This window comes from Salvelinus alpinus, chromosome 1 (assembly GCF_045679555.1).
Source record: "Salvelinus alpinus chromosome 1, SLU_Salpinus.1, whole genome shotgun sequence".
NCBI classification, from domain to species: Eukaryota; Metazoa; Chordata; class Actinopteri; order Salmoniformes; family Salmonidae; genus Salvelinus; species Salvelinus alpinus.
This window is the reverse complement of record NC_092086.1, coordinates 62,693,770-62,714,898: the sequence shown is the minus strand read 5'-3', so window position 1 is coordinate 62,714,898 and position 21,129 is coordinate 62,693,770. Positions and strand designations below refer to the sequence as shown.

Sequence of the window (21,129 nt, the reverse complement as noted above, 5' to 3'; positions counted from 1 at the left end):
TTTTGTCCATCCTCCCCTGACTCAGAATATATAATGTTCATAGTCATGGCACACTTTGTGTAAGAGCTATAGAAGATTGAAAGCCGAAATCTTATAATAATAAAAAATAAAATAAAAAAAGTGTGGATATTTCTCCATCCACCCCTGATTCAGAATATACCATCTTCATAGTAATGGCATGCTTGGTTCAAAAGCTATTGACAAGAGAAACCCCAATAGCCACCGAATATCCAATATAAAACTAATTTTACCTCAGTCCAAAACCGGGGGAAAAGTTCATTGCAGCGCGGAGCAAGTTGAATTCTATACTGGAATGGCAATGGCAGAAATAATGTCCCCGGAATTGTCTCAGGGACAAGGACAAGGAAAGCAGAACCAACTCAACGACTTAGAATCAGATTCGGACCAAGAGGAAGATCATGCGGCGACCACCGGGACTGAACCGGCTGTTGCTGGCTCTTTTCTCCGCGCGCAGGTCATCCATAGCGGACACTTCATGGTGTCCTCCCCGCACAGCGACTGCACCCCGCGGAGACGGAAAAGCGGAGCTACGGTGCGATATGATTTCGATACCGTGAACAGGACTTGGTGTCAAACATACAGATTCGGTCCGCTAAGTTCTGGGAGCCTTAGCATCGACCCAACGCTGACCCGGTTATTTGAGTGCATGTCACTGGCTTACAGGTAAATACCTCATTATTGATTATTGTGTTGTTTACTTGTGTAAAGTTGTCAATGGTTTCAACATTTCCACGAGGGAAGTTGTCAAAGGTTTCTACATTTCCACACTGCATGAAAATTAACCACAGTACCACTAATTAAAAACGTTTTTGTTGCATCACTTCGTCAAAATATTGTCTGGCCTTACTGTAAAAGCTAGTATTACAAGTCTCCGTATATGCCTAGTATTATTACACTTTCATAAAACAATTGATTGATACTGTATGTAATAGAGAATGATTAGGCTTAAATAGAAATGACATAAACTCAAAAGGTGTGTGTGTGTGTGTGTGTGTGTGTGGGGGCTGTGTGTGTACTGTGTGTGTGCGTACATGTGTGTGGTTGGGTGAAGGGATTCAGAACAGGCTGTAGACTACTTGCGAAACGTGTTTTGAAAATCTTGACAGAGAAGTGGACTTTGGTTTGAGTTGGCAGCCGGTATGTTATGGAAGATTACAGTGTAACTAAGGGAAAGGATAAGAGACAGTTACCACAAAGACCCTGTGCCTGCTAGCTCACCTCTATCCCCTTACCCTATATTCAGTGTTTTTCCTTTTGTAATGAAGAATACAAACTGATGCCAACAGGGACTTTGGCATGCTGCAGGAGATTTCACTGCTGATTAGTCTATACATTATTATTAGCACTTCCCTTTCTGTGAATCAGTTACATCACAAGTATTTGTTATCAAAAATGATTTAACAACCACTGGTTGATAGACAGTATACAGTATGTACAGTGTCCAACATTGTCGCCCACCTTCCATTGAGTAAAGCAACTGTTCTTGGCTGAGTAATGGACAGATAGCGACACACAAATGTCCAAAAAACCTTGAAGATAAAATATTTTCACCATCATCAGGAATGATAAAGGAAGGAAGGAGACAAGAATACTTGACATAATAGTTTTATGATACATTGGCAATTTTCAGGGGCAATTTTGCCATGCAATATTGCTGGCAACGGAGTGTGGTATGAGACACTGTAGCAATGATGAGCAATGAGCAACATGTGGACATGAATAATAGATGTTATATGAAGCATATATCAACTTAAAACTAAATTTCCCCATTTATTTACGAATCTCCTATAGCCCTTTCACTTTCTTTTTTGTTGACTGCCACATATGTACTGGAATTGATCAGCTAACAAACAAGCAACAAAGGGGTGTTGGCCCTGCCCTGGGCACCCACTCAACCTACTGCCAGTCAAGTCAATGACAATGCATACATAAGGATAATTCGATTTAGAAAACGTTTTACCCCACAATTCTAAGCTAGGAAGTGCAAACAGTATTCATCAAGCTAACCAGCTAGTTAAATAAAGTAAAAAATATCAAATTAAATGTAAAATCTACATGTCTAGCTAGATAGCGAATTAGCCTGTTTGTCCCATTGACTTAGCATGGGTTTGCGGTTAGCATGCTAATTGATTAACATGCGCACCACCGTGGATGTTTTCGGCAGTTAAACCTCACAAAATGAACATAGTATGTATGCAATAATGTACAGTATCATGATATAATATTGTAGTGGAGAAACATATTGGATGTGAATGGCCAACATTTAATTCCAACATGTGAGTTGATTTTCTCTCACTTCAGCTCAAAAACAGTCGCCATGTTTTTCTCAATATTTTGGAAGAACAGGCTGTTCACATGACCAATATCTGTGCTCTGATTGGAGGATTCCTACAAATTTCCCACTAAGTGGAGCCGCCGATCAAGAGTCGCCAGATAATAAAAAGTTGCTAATTTTCAATGTAAATTAGTTGCAGCAACCATTGCTGGCAACATTGCTCAGCAATATTGTATTGGGTCTTGGTTAGAAGGGATCCAGCTTTTTTAAAATTAACATCAGATTTGACTTTCGTAACAGGGTAGGAGAACTTATGCATCAGGTTAGGATAATTAACGTAGCAGTTTAGGATAATTAGGTTAAGGTTAAGAAAAGGGTTAGAGTAACCAAAAACGCAAAAAATATAAACTTTTGACGTTCATTTTGACAAAAGCTGGATCCCTTCTAGCCATGACCGCAATTCATTTGGCCGCATATTGGCGGTGTATCATGGCCTTTATTATCTGGGGAATTTTGATGTGCAGCGCCACCTTGTGGACAGTTGTATTTTTTACAAATCCTCCAATTAGAGCACCGATATGGACTCCCGAGTGGCTCGGCGGTCTAAGGCATTGCATCTCAGTGCAAGAGGTGTCACTACAGTACCTGGTTCGAATCCAGGCTGTGTCACATCCAGCCGTGATTGGAAGTCTCATGGGGCTGCGCACAATTGGCCCAGCGTTGTCTGGGTTTGGTCCGTGTAGGCCGTCATTGTGAATAAGATTTTGTTCTTAACTGACTCGCCTAGTTAAATAAAGGTTAAATAAAAAATAAATAAACTATTGGTCATGTGATCAGTCTGCCGTTCTAAAATATTTAGGAAAACATGGCAACTGTTTTTGAGCTGACGTGAAAGAAAATCAACTCCTGTTTTGGAGTGAAATGTTGGCCATTCACATTTCATATGTTTTCTCTCTACAATATATGATCATGATATGTTAATACATACATACTGTGTACAGTTTGTCATGTTTAACTGACAAAAATATTCATGGTTGGTGCATGCTAATCAGTTAGCATGCTTACCGGAGCTCATGCAAATTCAAAACCACGTAGCTTGTTAGCTAGCTATAGCCATTTACATTTAGTTTTCCGTTTTAGATAGTTTTTGAATGTTTAGCTAGTTTGCTAGCTAGCTTAAAACTATTGACATCTTACTAGCTTATGATTATGACGTTAGATGTTTGCTAAATTTAGTTATCTTTACTGTATGTCTGCATTGCCATTGACTTGACTGGCACCTCTTTATTGCTTGTTTCTTAGTTGATGAATTTCAGTACAGCTGTGGCAGTCAACTGGCAATAACAAGCTATAGGAGATGAGTAAATAAATGGGGAAATTAAGTTTTAAATTGATTTATGCTTCATATGAAATCTATTATCATGTCCATGCTACTCATTGCTCCAGTGGCTCATACTCCTCTCCTTTGCCACCAACATCACTCATCTATATTGCATAAAAAAATTCCAATGTGTTATGGCCTTTAGAACTGCCCGAACAATGTCTTCAGTGTGTGTGTGGGTGTGTGTGTGTGTGTGTGTGCCATGCCATCAACAATCCTTGGCACAGAGAGGAAGTCTCTTCCTTCTACTACTCCAATCTAGCTTTTACAATCTGATAGTTGCTCCATGAATAAAACACACACAACCAGAGCCAAGAAAAATACTGCAGCCCTAAAGAAAGACTGCTACTAAATCCATGTTTCAAGTGTTTACTAGACTATATTCAGCGATAGACCTTACTTTGATTGAGGAAGGAAACTAGGAATATTTGATCATGCTAAGGATACAACAACAAAGTGTACTAGCATAACCAATCATTCAATCTTTAAGCATAACCAATCAATTAATGTATCCTGTATCAGTTTAAATAAAGCTAGCTATTGTCAATGAAATGCAGCACTGAATCTGATAGGATACACACTATTAGCACAGGAATTGTTATTTATTTTTAATGTCCGCTGATGGATCTAATGAACATTGCTTTTTCAAACAGTTTTTCTGAGACATCTTAGTGTTAGCTTTTTTTGTAAGGTGTTAACAGCATAGTTTATGTCAGGTCCTTTGTTAAAACAACATTTTACATAGAACATTTATTAGTCACCCTCCAGATGGGTGAATGTTATGGTTTATTTAACCCATTAGCTTCATCAAGTCAATTTGTACCCGGTTAATGTGCCTCCTCTGCTGTTTTGCTGAACGTGGATGCTGACAGGGTTTTCACTTTAGCCATTTGACATCATCCAGCATCCAGCCCCTAGGAAATGATTCACCTGGCTTCCTAGCAACCCAATAAGCACCAGCCATTAAGTGGCCCCTTCTCACCATCTGATGTGCTGACTGTCTTAGTCTGACACTGGAAAGGCACAGGGTCGAAAACAGTCTGCTTTTTTGCTCAGTGGCATCCTTTTCCTTGTATAGTTCACCAAAAGTAGAACATTATTTAGGAAAGAGGGTACCATTTTGGACACATACCCTTTCAGTGTTCTGGTGTATAGGCTCCTCTGATTGGGTGCCATCAGGGCTGTGTGGAAATGATGACGTCAAAGAAAGAGTCAGCATTAATATCCAGTTTCAGTGCTCTTGTTTTTAACAATGAGGCAGAGGACTGGTCCTTTCATATATTGTAGCTTTTTCTCAATGCTGGATGATATGTGGAGAATAGAATAAAGAAGAATAGAATAGATCATCCAGTTTCTGCATCTCTAATATTTATCCTCTGCTTGTAATCTCATCGTTGTGTTTTGACAATCATTAACTCTGTCAATTGCTTGTCTCTCTGTCTCTCTTTCTAAATGGAAGGGAAGGAAAGTTTGCCCAAGATTGTCATAACATAACCATTCCTTCCTAATAAATAGAATATCTTGAAGTGGGACACAAATTACATTGATGCAAATTTTTTACTTAAATATCACAGGTATAATGCTTTGTTACTTGTTATAAGCATGTATATGAACCTTTATAATGTCTTAATTCCTTTATTTTGTGTGATTGTAAGGATTATGTTATGTCTTTTCAGTGGTAAAATAGTCTCTCCGAAGTGGAAGTCTTTCAAAGGCCTGCGGCTGCTCTGGAGAGACAAAATCCGTCTGAATAATGGAATCTGGAGAGCCTGGTTCATCCAGTGTAAGTTCTCCTCTCCTCTCCTGTGTAGTTAAGTTGGTAGAACATGATGGTTGAAACACCAGAGTTGTGGGTTCGATTCCCACAGGGGACCAGTATGAAAAAGTACCAAAATGTTTCTGTAAATTGCTCTGGACAAGAGTGTCTGCTAAATGACTAAAATGTAATTCCATTCATCCTCACTCTGTTCTTTCACTCTGAGCAGCTTGCATGTCTCCTGTCGTCCCAGGGTTGTTTAATCTGATAACAGACAGGGAGAGCTTTGTTCAACATAACTGATACATGGACTTGTTACTACAGTACAGTCACACAAAGAAAATAGCTTGAGTGGGATGTCTTCTACAAGAACTACTGTACAATGTGGACTGAATTAATTTTAACACAATGCAGTGTACAGCTTTCCATGCCAAAAACATACTAATGAGAGCTCCATTACTTTATGCACATAATGTTGAAGCCACGTTTGGAAAGAAAACACACAAAAAACTAACAGAATTGACTGATTTATTGAGAGAATTGGCAGAGTTGACAGATTTGAGAGTCCATTGAACCATTAATCCAAGTCATGATTGAATGATCAGTTGTTTCTCGTCCGTCCCGTGGTACAGACGTGGAGAAGAGGAAGAACCCTGTGTGTGGGTTTGTCACCCCACTGGAGGGCTCCGAGGCCGACGCCCATCGCAAACCTGAAGTAGGTGAACTTTGACCCCCAATGCCTAGTGAGGAAGTAGCCGATATAGTGCACTGCTTTTGAGGAGGGCCTATAAGGCTCTTGTCAAATGTAGTGCACTATGTAGGGAATAGAACATACCCATTTATAATCAACTCCTATTAACTCCTATGTTTTTTGTTTTCTCTTGTAAGGCTATAGTTCTAGAAGGCAGCTACTGGAAGCGTAGGATCGAGGTAGTGATCAAAGAATACCACAAGTGGAGGATCTACTACAAGAAGAGGGTGAGTGCTTATTTTGGACATAGATAAGGATCCTTTTGCATTATGACCTTTTGTTATACATTGTTTTCATGTCATTCCAATTGTACTAAATTCCGTTTCTTCTTCATCCATTGAAGCTTCAGAAAAATAAAGATGGCCTTTTGTCAATGCTACAGAAGGTAAGATAAAGACTTTAATAATTCAACTCTACTTATAATTTCCCTCTTTTTGGAACAGGTTTTAATTTCCATTTTTTTTTGGAACAGGCCCTGCCAGTATGTGCACTCCTTAGTCAAACATTGAAAACATGTGTGAGGAGAGTTTCCATATCTCAATAATTATATATGTTTGGTCAAGTATGAGAACTGACCATTGTCTGACAGCTGACCGTTTATGCCATTAAGTTTAGCCAAACGTGCATGCATGCGCGAGTGTGTGCGTGGCTGTGTGATATTGACCGAGCGGATTAATGACCCAGGTGTATTGTGTTTACTTTAGTAGGTTTGGAGCTCACCATATGTTTGTCAAAGTCCTACCACTGTCTATTAATAGATTCCATTCAGATTCTTCCGGCCTTGGTCAGTCAGAGAAGAAAACAGAGGGGAGGCAGAAAAAGGAAAAATAGAAAACATGCAAAAGTACATGCGTCACAGGCCGACATTGGTGATCAAGTTTGTATTGCCTTCTGTGACAATACCTCTAATCTCTCTCTCTATACCCCCACCCAATCTCTCTATTTCTCTGCTCTGCCTGTCTTTCACCAAGGATGTGGCTTCAGACTTTAATATGTAATTTAATCAAATATGACCCACTTGGTGATGGGTTGCATTGTGAAGCAGGGGGAAATGTAAGGTCTTTGTTGTTCTACTGGATGTGTGAACGTGAGTTTGTGACGTCGGTGTCACTCTGGCGCAAAAACAACTGAGCCATATTGGGAAGAGGATGTGGTTTCTTTTTTGTTCTTTTTTGTATTTAACCTTTATTCAACTAGGCAAGTCAGTTCAGAACAAAATCTTATTTACAATGACGGCCGACCCAGGCCAAACCCTAACCCGGACGATGCTGGGCCAATTGTGCGCCGCCCTATGGGACTTCCAATTACAGTCAGTTGTGATACAGCTTGGAATCAAACAAGGGTCTGTAGTGATGACTCTAACACTGAGATGCAGTGCCTTAGACCGCTGCGCCATTTGTTTAGGAAGAGAAGCATTGGGAGGGAAGAAAGAGGTTGAGGGATGGAGAGGGGAGAGATGCTGGATATGTACCTTATTAATGACTCACATGGGCACACGTGTGTCCTCTCAACCCACAAAACCCTAAACCCACTCTGTGTGCAAAATACATGGTCAGGTGAAGTCCCACACCCACACCTCTGCATTATGCAGTACATGGTCAGGTTTCCCCTATGCTCCTGTGTTGTCTCCCAACCATTCTGTCACTCTATCTCCTTATTCATCTTCCCCATCCTTTCCTGTACCTCCTACTTTTCACCTCATCTTAATCATCTTACTACACTCTTTAAAAAAAAGTGTTCTTCATTTATCCCCATAGGAGAACCCTTTTTGGTTCCAGTTAGAACCCTTTGGTGGTGAAAACATTTCTACCTAGAACCATTTAGTGGTGAAAGGGTTCCACATAGAACCTCACATTGGTTTAAGGATTCCTCTTGGAGCCTAAAATAGTTATTTTCAGAGGGTTTACTATGGGGACAATTGATGAACCTTTTATGGTTCTAGGTAGCACTTTCTTTTCTGAGAGTGTACAGTTGAAGTTGGAAGTTTACATACACTTGGGTTGGAGTCATTAAAACTCGTTTTTCAACCACTCCACAAATTTCTTTTTAACAAACTATAGTTTTGGCAAGTCGGTTAGGACATCTACTTTGTGTATGACACAAGTCATTTTTCCAACAATTGTTTATAGACAGATTATTTCACATATAATTCACTGTATCACAATTCCAGTGGGTCAGAAGTTCACATACACTAAGTTGACTGTGCCTTTAAACAGCTTGGAAAATTCCAGAAAATGATGTCATGGCTTTAGAAGCTTCTGATAGGCTAATTGACATCTTTGAGTCAATTGGAGGTGTACCTGTGGATGTATTTCAAGGTCTACCTTCAAACTTAGTGCCTCTTTGCTTGACATCATGGGAAAATCAAAAGAAATCAGCCAAGACCTCAGAAAGAAAATTGTAGATTTTCATCCTTGGGAGCAATTTCCAAACGCCTGAAGGTAACACGTTCATTTATACAAACAATAGTACGCAAGTATAAACACCATGGGACCACGCAGCTGTCATACCGCTCAGGAAGGAGACGCGTTCTGTCTCCTAGAGTTGAACGTACTTTGGTGCGAAAAGTGCAAATCAATCCCAGAACAACAGCAAAGGACCTTGTGAAGATGCTGGAGGAAACAGGTACAAATGTATCTATATCCACAGTAAAACAAGTCCTATATCGACATAACCTGAAAGGCCGCTCAGCAAGGAAGAAGCCACTGCTCCATAACCGCCATAAAAAAGCCAGACTACGGTTTGCAACTGCACATGGGGACAAAGATCGTACTTTTTGGAGAAATGTCCTCTGGTCTGATGTAACAAAAATAGAACTGTTTGGCCATAATGACCATCGTTATGTTTGGAGGAAAAAGGGGGTCGCTTGCAAGCCGAAGAACACCATCCCAACTGTGAAGCGCGGAGATGGCAGCATCATGTTGTGGGCGTGCTTTTCTGCAGGTGGGACTGGTGCACTTCACAAAATAGATGGCATCATGAGGCAGGAAAATTATGTGGATATATTGAAGCAACATCTCAAGACATCAGTCAGGAAGTTAAAGCTTGGTTGCAAATGGGTCTTCCAAATGGACAATGACCCAAAGCATACTTCCAAAGTTGTGGCAAATTGGCTTAAGGACAACAAAGTCAAGGTATTGGTGTGGCCATCACAAAGCCCTGACTTCAATCCCATAGAAAATGTGTGGGCAGAACTGAAAAAGCGTGTGCGAGCAAGGAGGCCTACAAACCTGACTCAGTTACACCAGCTCTGTCAGGAGCTTACTGTGGGAAGCTTGTGGAAGGCTACCCAAAATGTTTGACCCAAGTTAAACAATTTAAAGGCAATGCTACCAAATACTAATTGATTGTATGTGAACTTCTGACCAACTGGGAATGTTATGAAAGAAATAAAAAAAAACTGAAATAAATAATTCTCTCTACTATTATGCTGACATTTCACATTCTTAAAATAAAGTGGTGATCCTACCTGGCCTAAAACAGGGAATTTTTACTAGGATTAAATGGAATTGGAATTGTGAAAAACTGAGTTTAAATGTATTAGGCTAAGGTGTATGTCAACTTCTGACTTCAACTGTTTGTACCCATCTGAAGTGCAAATGTATTGCATTGTGAAGTCTATACATTACATGGGAAGTCAGAAGTCAGTTAAGTCATTGTTTACTGTGTCGAAGGTTCTGCGGGTCCTTGTAATACCTGATCAGGTTTGTGAGCACCAGAGATAATGTTTGATTGTGTGTAGAACTCTGTGTTGTCTGGGACTGTGCTGTACTAGAAGGATAGAGAGATAAATCTGTGTATACAGGGCAGAGCATTTCAGGACTGACTGTGGTTCAAAGGAACACAAGCCGACAAACCTCACTGAGGCCAAAGTTCACTTGACAAGAGCGAAAGCACCTGCTATCAGCTCACAACATTCACATAACTTTTGTAGTTTATCTTGTCTTGACTTAAGCTAGAATTGTGGTCAGTTGCGTATATGGCTTATGTAGGGTTCTTTTTGTTTAGTTCAGTAGCCCTTTCCACTCGCAGTCCATCATCCCATATACGGCTTGAACATTTCAGATTGTTTCATTGATTAGCACCTAAATTGGAAACCAGTGGCTGTACAGTAACATGCTATATTATGTCAGAGCACAGGTTCTCCATTTAACAGCACTGTATAGGTTTTGACTGACAGCCGTTATAAACTTGAGCACTGCGCGCGACAAGAAGATGCCCCCATCCCTCCTGCTATTTGGGCTACTTTTGCACATTTGTTGTTGTCTGAGTAAGGGAACTGCTGTACCTTAAGATGACTCTATGTATTTTGAAAGATGAGATGTTGAGGATTATAATAAATACTGCTTTGATGTCATACAAGCAAACCACACACCCATGAGTCCAAATGTGTACTTCATATTTTAAACCTCACGTAATTTACAGTATCAATGTTTATGATCGCTATGTTTGATCCACAGTTACAAGGATGAAATGTGATATCATTCAGTTAGTGAAATTACATTGAAAAGACGTCTTTTAGATGCCTTTTCCAGAAGTTGACATCAAGTGAAAGGTTAAAAGACGTATTTTTTGGACGTCGAAAGTACATCTTATACGGATGATAAAAACACATCTTATACGGACTTCACAAATACAAAATACGTATTTCCTGGACTTTGAAAATATATATTTTCCGGGCATTGAAAATACTTATTTTCCTTACGATGAAAATGCGTGTTTTTCAGTCATTGATTCTATGGACAAATTTCAACTGATATACATTATCAATTAGGTAAGCATTATACCACAATAATAATTTTCCACACCTCTTAAAAGGAAAGAGGAGCCAAATGTAGATCGCAACAAAATATGTATTATTGCTCCCATAAATCACATGCAATTAAGTAAGCTTTTTAAAAGCTTTAAATCTGAATGATGATGTTCAAAGTAGTCTAATACATAGAAAAAAAGAAGAAAAAAACACTTAAACTACAATAAGATTCTGAGTAACGATTACATATTATTTTTCTTGCTATGACTGTGATATGTTGTTGTTTATCTACCTTAGGTGAATACACTAACTGTAAGTCACTCTGGATAAGAGCGTCTGCTGAATGACCAAAATGTAATTGTAAAAAACAACACTTTTGCAAGGCACACTAGTTCTTATTCTAATGAGCTCCGCCCCCAAACAAGTACACATTTGGTCATTGAGGACCAGATCCAAATCTTAATGAATCATAGACATCTAGGCTATGTTTCACAAGTTTGAACATCACAGAACAGTACGGCACAGTTTAGTACAGTAGAGCACAATAGAACACAGAAGAGTAAAGTACAGTACAGTACAATAGAATACGGTATGGTACGGTACAGGACAGTAGTTTTTTCAGTGGAGTACATTACAGTATGGTATATTACAGTAGAGTTTAATTCATTACAGTTAAGTACAGTAGAGTACATTACGTATAGTTTAATGCAGTAGAGTACAGTACAGTACAATACAGTAGTTTAATTCAGTGCAGTAGAGTACAGTACAGTTTAGTTTAGTAGAGTACATTAAAGTAGGGTACAATATAGTACACTACTTTATACTTTACGGTACTCTAGTGTGCTCTACTGTAATGTACTGTACTCTGCTGTACTGTACTGTACTGTGCTGTCAAATTTGTGTAGGTCTGTTTTTGGGGGTTTATTTATTCGCACCAAAGAAAAGAAGTGAAAGACAAAACTGTACGGACAAAAAACTGGTAAAAACGGTGTGCAGGTGAGGTTGGAAGCCCAAAAGCGCTGATATGAAAACCACACCACAAATAAGTACCAAAAGAAAGTTTGTTCAATCAGTTAAACAAAGCATATTAATTATAATTGTACATGATATACTCAGTATATAAGAAAAAACATGTTTGATTATGTATGTGTGTGAGAGTGTGAGAGTGTGAGAGTTAGGCTACATGGAGGGGATTATTGGTAGTTTGGTTCATCAGACTGACCCCCAGTCTTCACTTGGAAGTTATTGAGGGATGATGAAGTTTTGGCAAGATTAAGAAAATTATTCCAGAGTATGGTACCTCTCTATCTGATAGAGAATTGACTATGTGAGGTGCGGCAGTGGGGAGGGTGAAGGTTATCGCGGTGTCTTGTGTTCTATAGATGGATTTCAGAATTAACCTGGAATAATCCATTGAAGGGTTTAGGTAAACAGTCTGGGAGGTATGAGTAGTTGTGTACTGGCCCAAACAATATTACAGTAAATGAGATATGGGTAAATAAGCTATAGTATAGAGTTAGGAAGTTAAGCCTGATGAACCAAACCACAAATCTTTTTGATGATACCAACAGATTTCATTACTTTGCTAAAGACAAATTGAACATGATCTTTCCAGGATAACTTTTCATCAATTCGAAGGAATCTAGTGGATGTGACTTGTTCCATTTCATTCTGACCAATTCCAAATCAAATCAAATCAAAGTTTATTTGTCATGTGCGCCAAATACAACAGGTGTAGTACATTTACATTTACATTTAAGTCATTTAGCAGACGCTCTTATCCAGAGCGACTTACAAGTAGACCTTACAGTGAAATGCTTACCCTAACCAACAGTGCAAGGCCCTAACCAACAGTGCAATTTAGTAAAAAATAGGTATTAGGTGAGCAATAGATAAGTAAAGAAATAAAAAACAACAGTAAAAAGTAAGTGAAAAATAACAGTAGCGAGGCTATATACAGTAGCGAGGCTATAACAGTAGCGAGGCTATAACAGTAGCGAGGCTATATACAGGCGGGCTAATTGAGGTAGCATGTACATGAATGTATAGTTAAAGTGACTATGCATATATGATAAACAGAGAGTAGCAGCAGCGTAAAAGAGGGGTTGGGGTGGGACAATGCAAAAAGTCTGGATAGCCATTTGATTACCTGTTCAGGAGTCTTATGGTTTGGCGTAAAAGCTGTTGTGAAGCCTTTTGGTCAGAGACTTGGCGCTGTCCGGTACCGCTTGCCATGCGGTAGTAGAGAGAACAGTCTATGATTGGGGTGGCTGGGGTCTTTGACAATTTTTAGGGCCTTCCTCTGACACCGCCTGGTGTAGAGGTCCTGGATGGCAGGCAGCTTAGCCCCAGTGATGTACTGGGCCGTACGCAGTACCCTCTGTAGTGCCTTGCGGTCAGAGGCCGAGCAGTTGCCGTACCAGGCAGTGATGCAACCAGTCAGGATGCTCTCGATGTTGCAGCTGTAGAACCTTTTGAGGATCTGAGGACCCATGCCAAATCGTTTTAGTCTCCTGGGGGGGAATAGGCTTTGTTGTGCCCTCTTCACAACTGTCTTGGGATGTTTGGACCATTCTAGTTTATTGGTGATGATTGAGATTCTGGCTCTTTTTTTTAACAATATTTCTTATCCTTACTAGTGAATACAATAAAGTTAGATTTTTTTTACATTTAGAGATCATTTGTTTATCTGGAACCATTCAGCAAATGTTGCCATACCTGAGTTGGCTTCATGAATTAGTGAATCAAAATGATTGTGTGATAAGAATCAAATTGGTATCATCAGCAAAGAGAATGGGACGTACAGTAGAAGACACAGCAGCAAGGTCATTGATATAGATTAGGAATAACAAAGTTCACAATTATCCAACCCTGTGGCACATCACAGGATATCTAGGCCCTGGTAGATGCACAGCCAGCCAATTGCATAAACACATTGTTCTCTATCATAAACATAACTATATAACCAATTATAGTTATAATCATGAAAACCGTAATAATGCAATTTAGAAAGTAATATTTAATGATTCACCATGTCAAACGCTTTGGATAAATCAAAAAAGATGCCAAGAGCGTATTCATTGTTGAACAAAAATATAAACGGAACTTATAATGTGTTGGTCCCATGTTTCATAAGCTGAAATAAAAGAGGCCAGAAATTTTCCATACACACAAAAAGCTTATTTCTCTCAAATGTTGTGCAAACATTTGTTTCCTTCCCTGTTAGTGAGCATTTCTCTTTTGCCAAGATAATCCATCCACCTGACAGGTGTGGCATATCAAGAAGCTGATTAAACAGCATGATTACTACACAGGTGCGCCTTGTGCTGGAGACAATAAAAGGGCACTCTAAAATGTGCAGTTTTCTCACACAACACAATGCCACAGGTGTCTCAAGTTTTGAGGGAGCATGCAATTGGCATACTGACGGCAGGAATGTACACCAAAGCTGTTGCCAGAGAACTGAATGTTCATTTCTCTACCATAAGCCACCTCCAGCTTCGTTTTCGAGAATTTGGCAGTACGTCCAACCGGCCTCAAAAACACAGATCACGTGTAACCACGCTAGCCTAGGACCTCCACATCAGGCTTCTTCACCTGCGAGATTGTCTGAGACCAGCCACCCGGACAACTGATGAAACTTTGGGTTTGCACAACCGAAGAATTTCTGCACAAACTGTCCGAAACCGTCTCAGGGAAGCTCGTCTGCGTGCGTCCTCACCAGGGTTTTGACCTGACTGCAGTTCCGGGTCGTAACCGACTTCAGTGGGCAAATGCTCACCTTCGATGGCCACTGGCACGCTGGAGAAGTGTGTTCTTCATGGATGAATCCCGGTTTCAACTGTACAGATGGCAGACAGCATGTATGGCGTCGTGTGGGTGAGCGGTTTGCGGATGTCAACGTGCACAGTTTGGAAAGGTGTGTGGCCACCTTGTGACATCAATTAGACCTCTCACTCAAACCCTTCTAATAATTTTTTCTTATCGTGCACCTAATCAAAAATGTCTATGAATATTCTTACTATGTAACTGGATGTATCCAGAGTATTTTCAGATATTGTTATTGACAAATTCTGTGAAAAGTACAGTAAATTAAAAAAGCACATAGTTGTTCTGTTAGAAACATTTAAATGTGGCCCTATCCATATAGGCCAATTTCCACGAATGTAAGGGGTTAATTATTGGCTTAATATTAGGGAATTATCACAATTGACATAGACTAAATATTGCTATTATTATTGTGATAAAGTAGAAGGAATGTGGAGGCAAAATAGCATGTGATTGAAAGAATAACTGAATAAAACAGGTAGAAGTGACAGAATAGGATAGTTAGTATTTCTTCTGTATTTTCACTGAGGTTTATTGCGTCCGTGTGTCTGCAGAGGGGCGGGGGTCTCTCTTCATGTCTGTCCGTCTGCACGTGAATGTGTGACTGACAGAATTAGGTCAGGGACAATAGACTGCTGCTCTCATTATATGGAGAGACATTAAAATAAAGAAATTACTAAAAATAACGAATAATGGAACCAGGTTCCCGGCACGTACACACAGCACATCTATGCTATAATTCCCTTTCTGTGAATGAAAAAAACTAAAAGGTGTAAACAGGGGGTTTGTCGTAATCAAAAGTCATTTCCGCCTCATTCAGGGCTTTTCTATAAATGTCTCCCCTGGTTTGGGACTGAATATTTAAAGGTTAGGACATGAGGGTGTAACACAGCATTTTAAACACAGAGAGCAGACAGAGACTAGATTAGCTGTGGATGATCGTGAATATTTATATGATTATTGGATGTGCTTGGGGGACTTGATGAAGAATATTTAAACTATATTTAACCTTTGGGCTTGAATAGCTGAATTGGACATTATTGGACACAATGAGGGAGGCAAGTATAGTTCCATTATTGTTCAGTTGTTTTTGTCTGAGTTTAGTACATTTAGTGGACAGATAAGGACTGTGATACATTCCTTTGCTGTTTTGATTTGAGTTGATATTCATATTCTTGCATTTATTAAAATTAAGAGAATTGGCCGATTTAAATATTTTATCATAGTTTTAGAGCGGTTAAATTCACATAACACGCTGTGAATTACTTTCTGTTGGACTTACTCAATATTCTAATGTGATGTTTGCCAGTCTTTTTCATCTACTCCTGTCAAATATTGTACTGTACTCCTGCACTCATCTTTGAAGACCTTTTCCTTATCACATGCTTTAGTGTTGTTGTTAGTGCCCTCTAGTGTGAGGACCAGGTTTTGAGATGCGATTTGTGTCCTGAAATCTCAATTTGGGTGTCCATTCTTCGGCTCTATCTCAACGAATCTTTACGTGTTCCCTTGCACCTCTCTACGCCTCCTTCTCAACCCTATTGGAGGAGAAGGTCCAAGGGCTCCACCCTCTGACCTTCTTCTTCAAAGGGTTTTGAGAATGACGAGAGTAAATAGTATGGGAGGAAGTGCATAAAGATGAATTGCGATAGAGCCTTTTTTAGATCAGTGATTTCTTCAAGGGAGCCAGGAAGGATATATTTTAGTGTTGGAACAGAGCCTTCATGTTATCCCCACCCCACTGTGTCCAGGGTCAGATCTGCAGGGCGGAGCTGGAGAAATGGTCCAGTCAGATGTACCAGGAGCCTGAGGTCATGCCAGAGGAGGTCCACATGTTTGACCTGGACTGCTTTCTGTCCGACATCTCTGACACCCTGTTCACCATGACCCAGAAGCCCTGCCCGTGGGCCAACGACCGGCACAACAGTGAGTACCACACCACAACGTCCATTCTACTTACTTATCTACCTACAGTATGTCTATTATACTTAGAGGAACCATTTTACTGTCTACTGAAGCCCTACAGAAGCCCTGTCTATGATACTTGTAACACTATGATACAAATCCCTATGAAATTGAAAATGTTTCTTCTTCTTTTTATTTTATTGACAAAAATAACAGAATACACCACTTACCATTTATCCAACCTATGGTCATGTGAGACAATAATGCAGGAAAGAAACCGCCCAACAAATGAGGAACTTCAAATGAATAAATTAGGCTAAAGATACAAACAGAGGCACACACCCACTGTCTCGCTGTCTCTGGTATGTTTTTCTGTATGTGATAGTAGTGTCCTACCTCATTCCTCCTCAGCGTACACCAGCAATGCTGACATGATCCAGCCAGGTCTCACCCCACTGCAGCCCAATCTAGACGACTTCATGGATATCCCAGGTATTGTGTGTGTGGACTGGATTTCTCTAGCGGTTTACAAACTATCAGGTCTACCTGATCTGTTCCTGGCTGGCTCAGATGTTTTTTTCATGTCTTCTCCGATCTCTTAAAGTCAGCTATAACAGCCTCCACTCTTCTGGGAAGGCTTTCCACTACATGTTGGAACATTGCTGCGGAGCATTAGTGAGGTCAGGCACTGATGTTGGGCGATTATAGGCCTGGCTCGCAGTCAGCGTTCCAATTCATTCCAGAGGAGTTCGATGGGGTTGAGGTCAGGGCTCTGTGCAGACCAGTCAAGTTCTTTCACATCTATCTCGACAAACCATTTCTGTATGGACCTCGCTTTGTGCACAGGAGCATTGTCATGCTGAAACAGGAAAGGGCCTTCCCCAAACTGTTGCCACAAAGTTGGAAACACAGAATCGTCTAGAATGTCATTGTATGCTGTAGTGTTAAGATTTCCCTTAATGGGAACTAAGGGGCATAGCCCAAAACATGAAAAACAGCCCCAGACCATTATTCCTCCTCCACCAAATGTTACAGTTGGCACTATACATTGGGGCAGGTAGTGTTCACTTGGCATCCGCCAAACCCAGATACGTCCGTCGGACTGCCAGATGGTGAAGTGTGATCCATCACGCAAGAGGACGCATTTCCACTCCTCCACAGTCCAATGGTGGCGAGCTTTATACCTCTCCAGCCGACGCTTGGCATTGCGATCTGAGGCTTATGTGCGGCTGCTCGGCCATGGAAACTCCCGATGAACAGTTCTTGTGCTGACGTTGCTTCCAGAGGCAGTTTAGAATTCGATAGTGAGTGTTGCACCAGAGGAAAGATTCTCTGTGCGCTTCAGCACTCGGCGGTCCCGGGCTGTGAGCTTGTGTGTCTACCACTTCATCTGAGCTGTTGTTGCTCCTAGACGTTTCCACTTCACAATAACAGGACTTACAGTTGACCGGGGCAGCTCTAGCAGGGCATACATTTGACGAACTGACTTGCTGGAAAGGTGGCATCCTATGACGACGCCACATTGAAAGTCACTGAGCTCTTCAGTAAGGCCACTCTACTGCCAATGTTTGTCTATGGAGATTGCGTGGCTGTGCGCTCGATTTTATACACCTGTCAGCAATGGGTGTGGCTGAAACAACCGAATCCACTAAGTTTAAGGAGTGTCTACATGCTTTTGTATATATAGTGATATATCGAAAGCTTGGGACTATAAGGTTGTATCTGCATTTTTGTCAAAATTGAGTTATTGACATAGCCTTGTTCTATTCAATGTTCTCCACCTACATAGTACTCTAAGTACCTCCAATTCATGTTGTTAAGTTCAAAAGAGTACAATATAAAAATTGCGTACACCATTTAAACCAATGAGGGTTCGGAACTTTAAAGTCAATTATCTCAGAGTCATCTTTTTGCAGATATAAACTTAAAGTCCCATGCTCTTGATATGACTTGGTATGGTTACATTAAATTTGCTCTGTTAAACCTATCCTTTGGAATGACTTCGACAGCAACAGTGAATCTATTTTAGTTAGTAAAAGATCCCTCATTAATCATTTTCATGACAGCACATTGGTAGTAGTCAGTGACAAATATCAATTCTAAGCATGGCTGGGCTTGGTTTTTAATATTTATTTATTTAACCTTTATTTAACTAGGCAAGTCAGTTAAGAACAAATTCTTATTTACAATGACGGCCTACCCCGGCCAAACCCGGACGACGCTGGGCCAATTGTGCGCCTCCCTATGGGACTCCCAATCACGGCCGGATGTGATACAGCCTAGAATCAAACCAGGTTCTGTAGTGACGCCTCTTGCACTGAGATGCAGTGCCTTAGACCGCTGTGCCACTCAGGAGCCCTGGATGGGAGACCAAATGTATAGCTGTAGATAGATCAACTCTCCAGTAAGAGGTGATGCCAATCCTATAGTTTTTTTTCTGATACTGGATCTCACGTTGTTTCAAAGGCACAAATTCAACATATTTTATGGATGGTTTGTCTATGTTGAAAATTGGTTACCATGATGACAATCCTGTGATTGACATGTCACCTTCAAAACAGCAGTTTACATTGACAACTTTTTTCAAATCAATGTATTTTCCATGTAGATTCCATGCCACAATATGTTGGCAGATTACGTTGAAGCAATGTTCATTTAAACAGTTTGTGCCCTGTGGGTTACTATATGTGTAGGGAAATCTGATGGACAGATGTGGTGACCAGAAACGATTGAAGCTCCTGATGAAAAGTTATAAATGCTACTTTATCAGTGTCTTTACCTATATATAGATTAAACTTATGTACTCTGTCGAAGAGAGTTAGAGCTACAAGAATAGTTTTTCACATACAGAATCACTGCATATAGCCAAAATGACTCTGTTAAGCAGGTGGCCAGGTATGCATCTTTAATCGATTTATATTTAGGGCTTCTCTTCTAAATATGCAGCTGGGGCCTCCCAAATGAAAATGAATATTTTGGCATGTATTATTATATTATTGAGTTAAGGATTCCTCTGTGAGTGGCACCCCTGGGCTGGGCTCTCTGTTCTGTGTTGTGTTTATGCCATGTCCGGAGTGAGCAGGAGGTCAGAGGCTGGGTTGAGACACAGTAGAGTAGGGAAGTGGAAGCGCATGTGGTTAACCGCAACACGTGGCAAAGGGGCCCAGCGGGATCAAGGGATAGAGACGGAGGGATAAAAGGATGGAGGGATAAACAATAGAGGAATGAAGAGATGGAGATATTGGAAGGTAGTATGATTTATTTTCTTCTCCGGTGGTTTGAGTAGAGGATAACATTGTTTATTACAGGAACTCTTTATTGCATTGTTGCAACTCTCAGTTTGATCACTTCCTAGGATAGTAATATGCCCTGGACTGCCATATTGATTTGATAATTATATATTTGTCAGTGCTGCATTTCGTCCCTCTACATACCGGTACTGTAGTCCCCTGTACTGTGTGTGTGAGTGGGCTGTCAGGGGTATTGGCATGTGCATGTTCCTCCTGGTCTGTTCTTATGGCCTTGCCAGTACCAGGGTCCTTTGGCAGTAGGGTCCTTTGGGATCAGCTTTCTGCCTCCGTCACCAGGGTCAGCAGGGTGGCAGGGTGCTTGTCAGGGCCCATGTGTTTAACTAATGGACACACAAATAGAGACTCCCTTCCCATCCCTCCATGTGACTGTGTCACAACATACACCAATGCCATGATGTGACTGAGACGGAAGGAAACAAAGCTACGCCGCTGGTCACTGATCTCAGGTTGTTTATCATACCAGGTTGGTGTGAGTGTGTATGATCCTCAGTTGTTAGAGTAGGGTTGCCCACTGATACAGTGTCTTCTTCAACCTTCTTGAAGGTTCACATTGCTAAGGAACTAAGGTTCATATTGGTAAGTATTCTTGTAAATTATCTCTGAAAATGTACTACTGTGAGATTTTATGGGATTTTTTCATATCTTATCAGGTATTCCCTTAAAATATTGCATTCATTGAGGAAGGAGATTATTTCGTTCAATTTGTTTTAAACTTAAAATACGATTTCCTGATTTCACTGAAATAAATTCCTGGTACCTGCTGTGCAAAAAATTCACAGAATGTTGTTATCATAGAGGCGGGAATTGAATATGGTTAAAATGATAGAAACAACTAAATAAGTGATTGACAACAATGGGCTTGGGCCAGTATCATGGTGCAGTGATGTACTCACGTGTGTTTATTTGCTTTGACTGCTGTACTTTACAGTATTTGTCCTGAAAGGGTATACTTAGGGTTGTGGCGGTTGCGAAATTTCGTCAGCCGGTGATTGTCAAGCAAATAATTGTCGGTCTCATGGTAATTGAACGTTAATTAAAATAAACAAATTTAGCATCTCCTGGCTTCCACACATAGCCTACAAGCCACTGATGCAGACCTTTGGAACATCTACATTTTAAAAAGTCTAATAAATCATTGTAATATAGCC

General features: G+C 40.4%; 1 protein-coding gene across 1 annotated transcript in view; it reads left to right on the top strand.

The window, feature by feature from the left end:
• The first annotated feature begins 262 nt into the window (after positions 1 to 262).
• The window catches only part of LOC139582919 (carbohydrate-responsive element-binding protein-like), a 32,431-nt gene continuing 11,564 nt past the window's right edge, over positions 263 to 21,129 (top strand). The window contains exons 1-7 of the mRNA XM_071413387.1: positions 263 to 684; positions 5,354 to 5,460; positions 6,066 to 6,148; positions 6,322 to 6,411; positions 6,528 to 6,569; positions 16,517 to 16,691; positions 17,082 to 17,162. Coding sequence (XP_071269488.1) covers positions 314 to 684; positions 5,354 to 5,460; positions 6,066 to 6,148; positions 6,322 to 6,411; positions 6,528 to 6,569; positions 16,517 to 16,691; positions 17,082 to 17,162 — 949 coding nt within the window. The 5' untranslated portion in view covers positions 263 to 313. The remainder of the gene's footprint in view (positions 685 to 5,353; positions 5,461 to 6,065; positions 6,149 to 6,321; positions 6,412 to 6,527; positions 6,570 to 16,516; positions 16,692 to 17,081; positions 17,163 to 21,129) is intronic.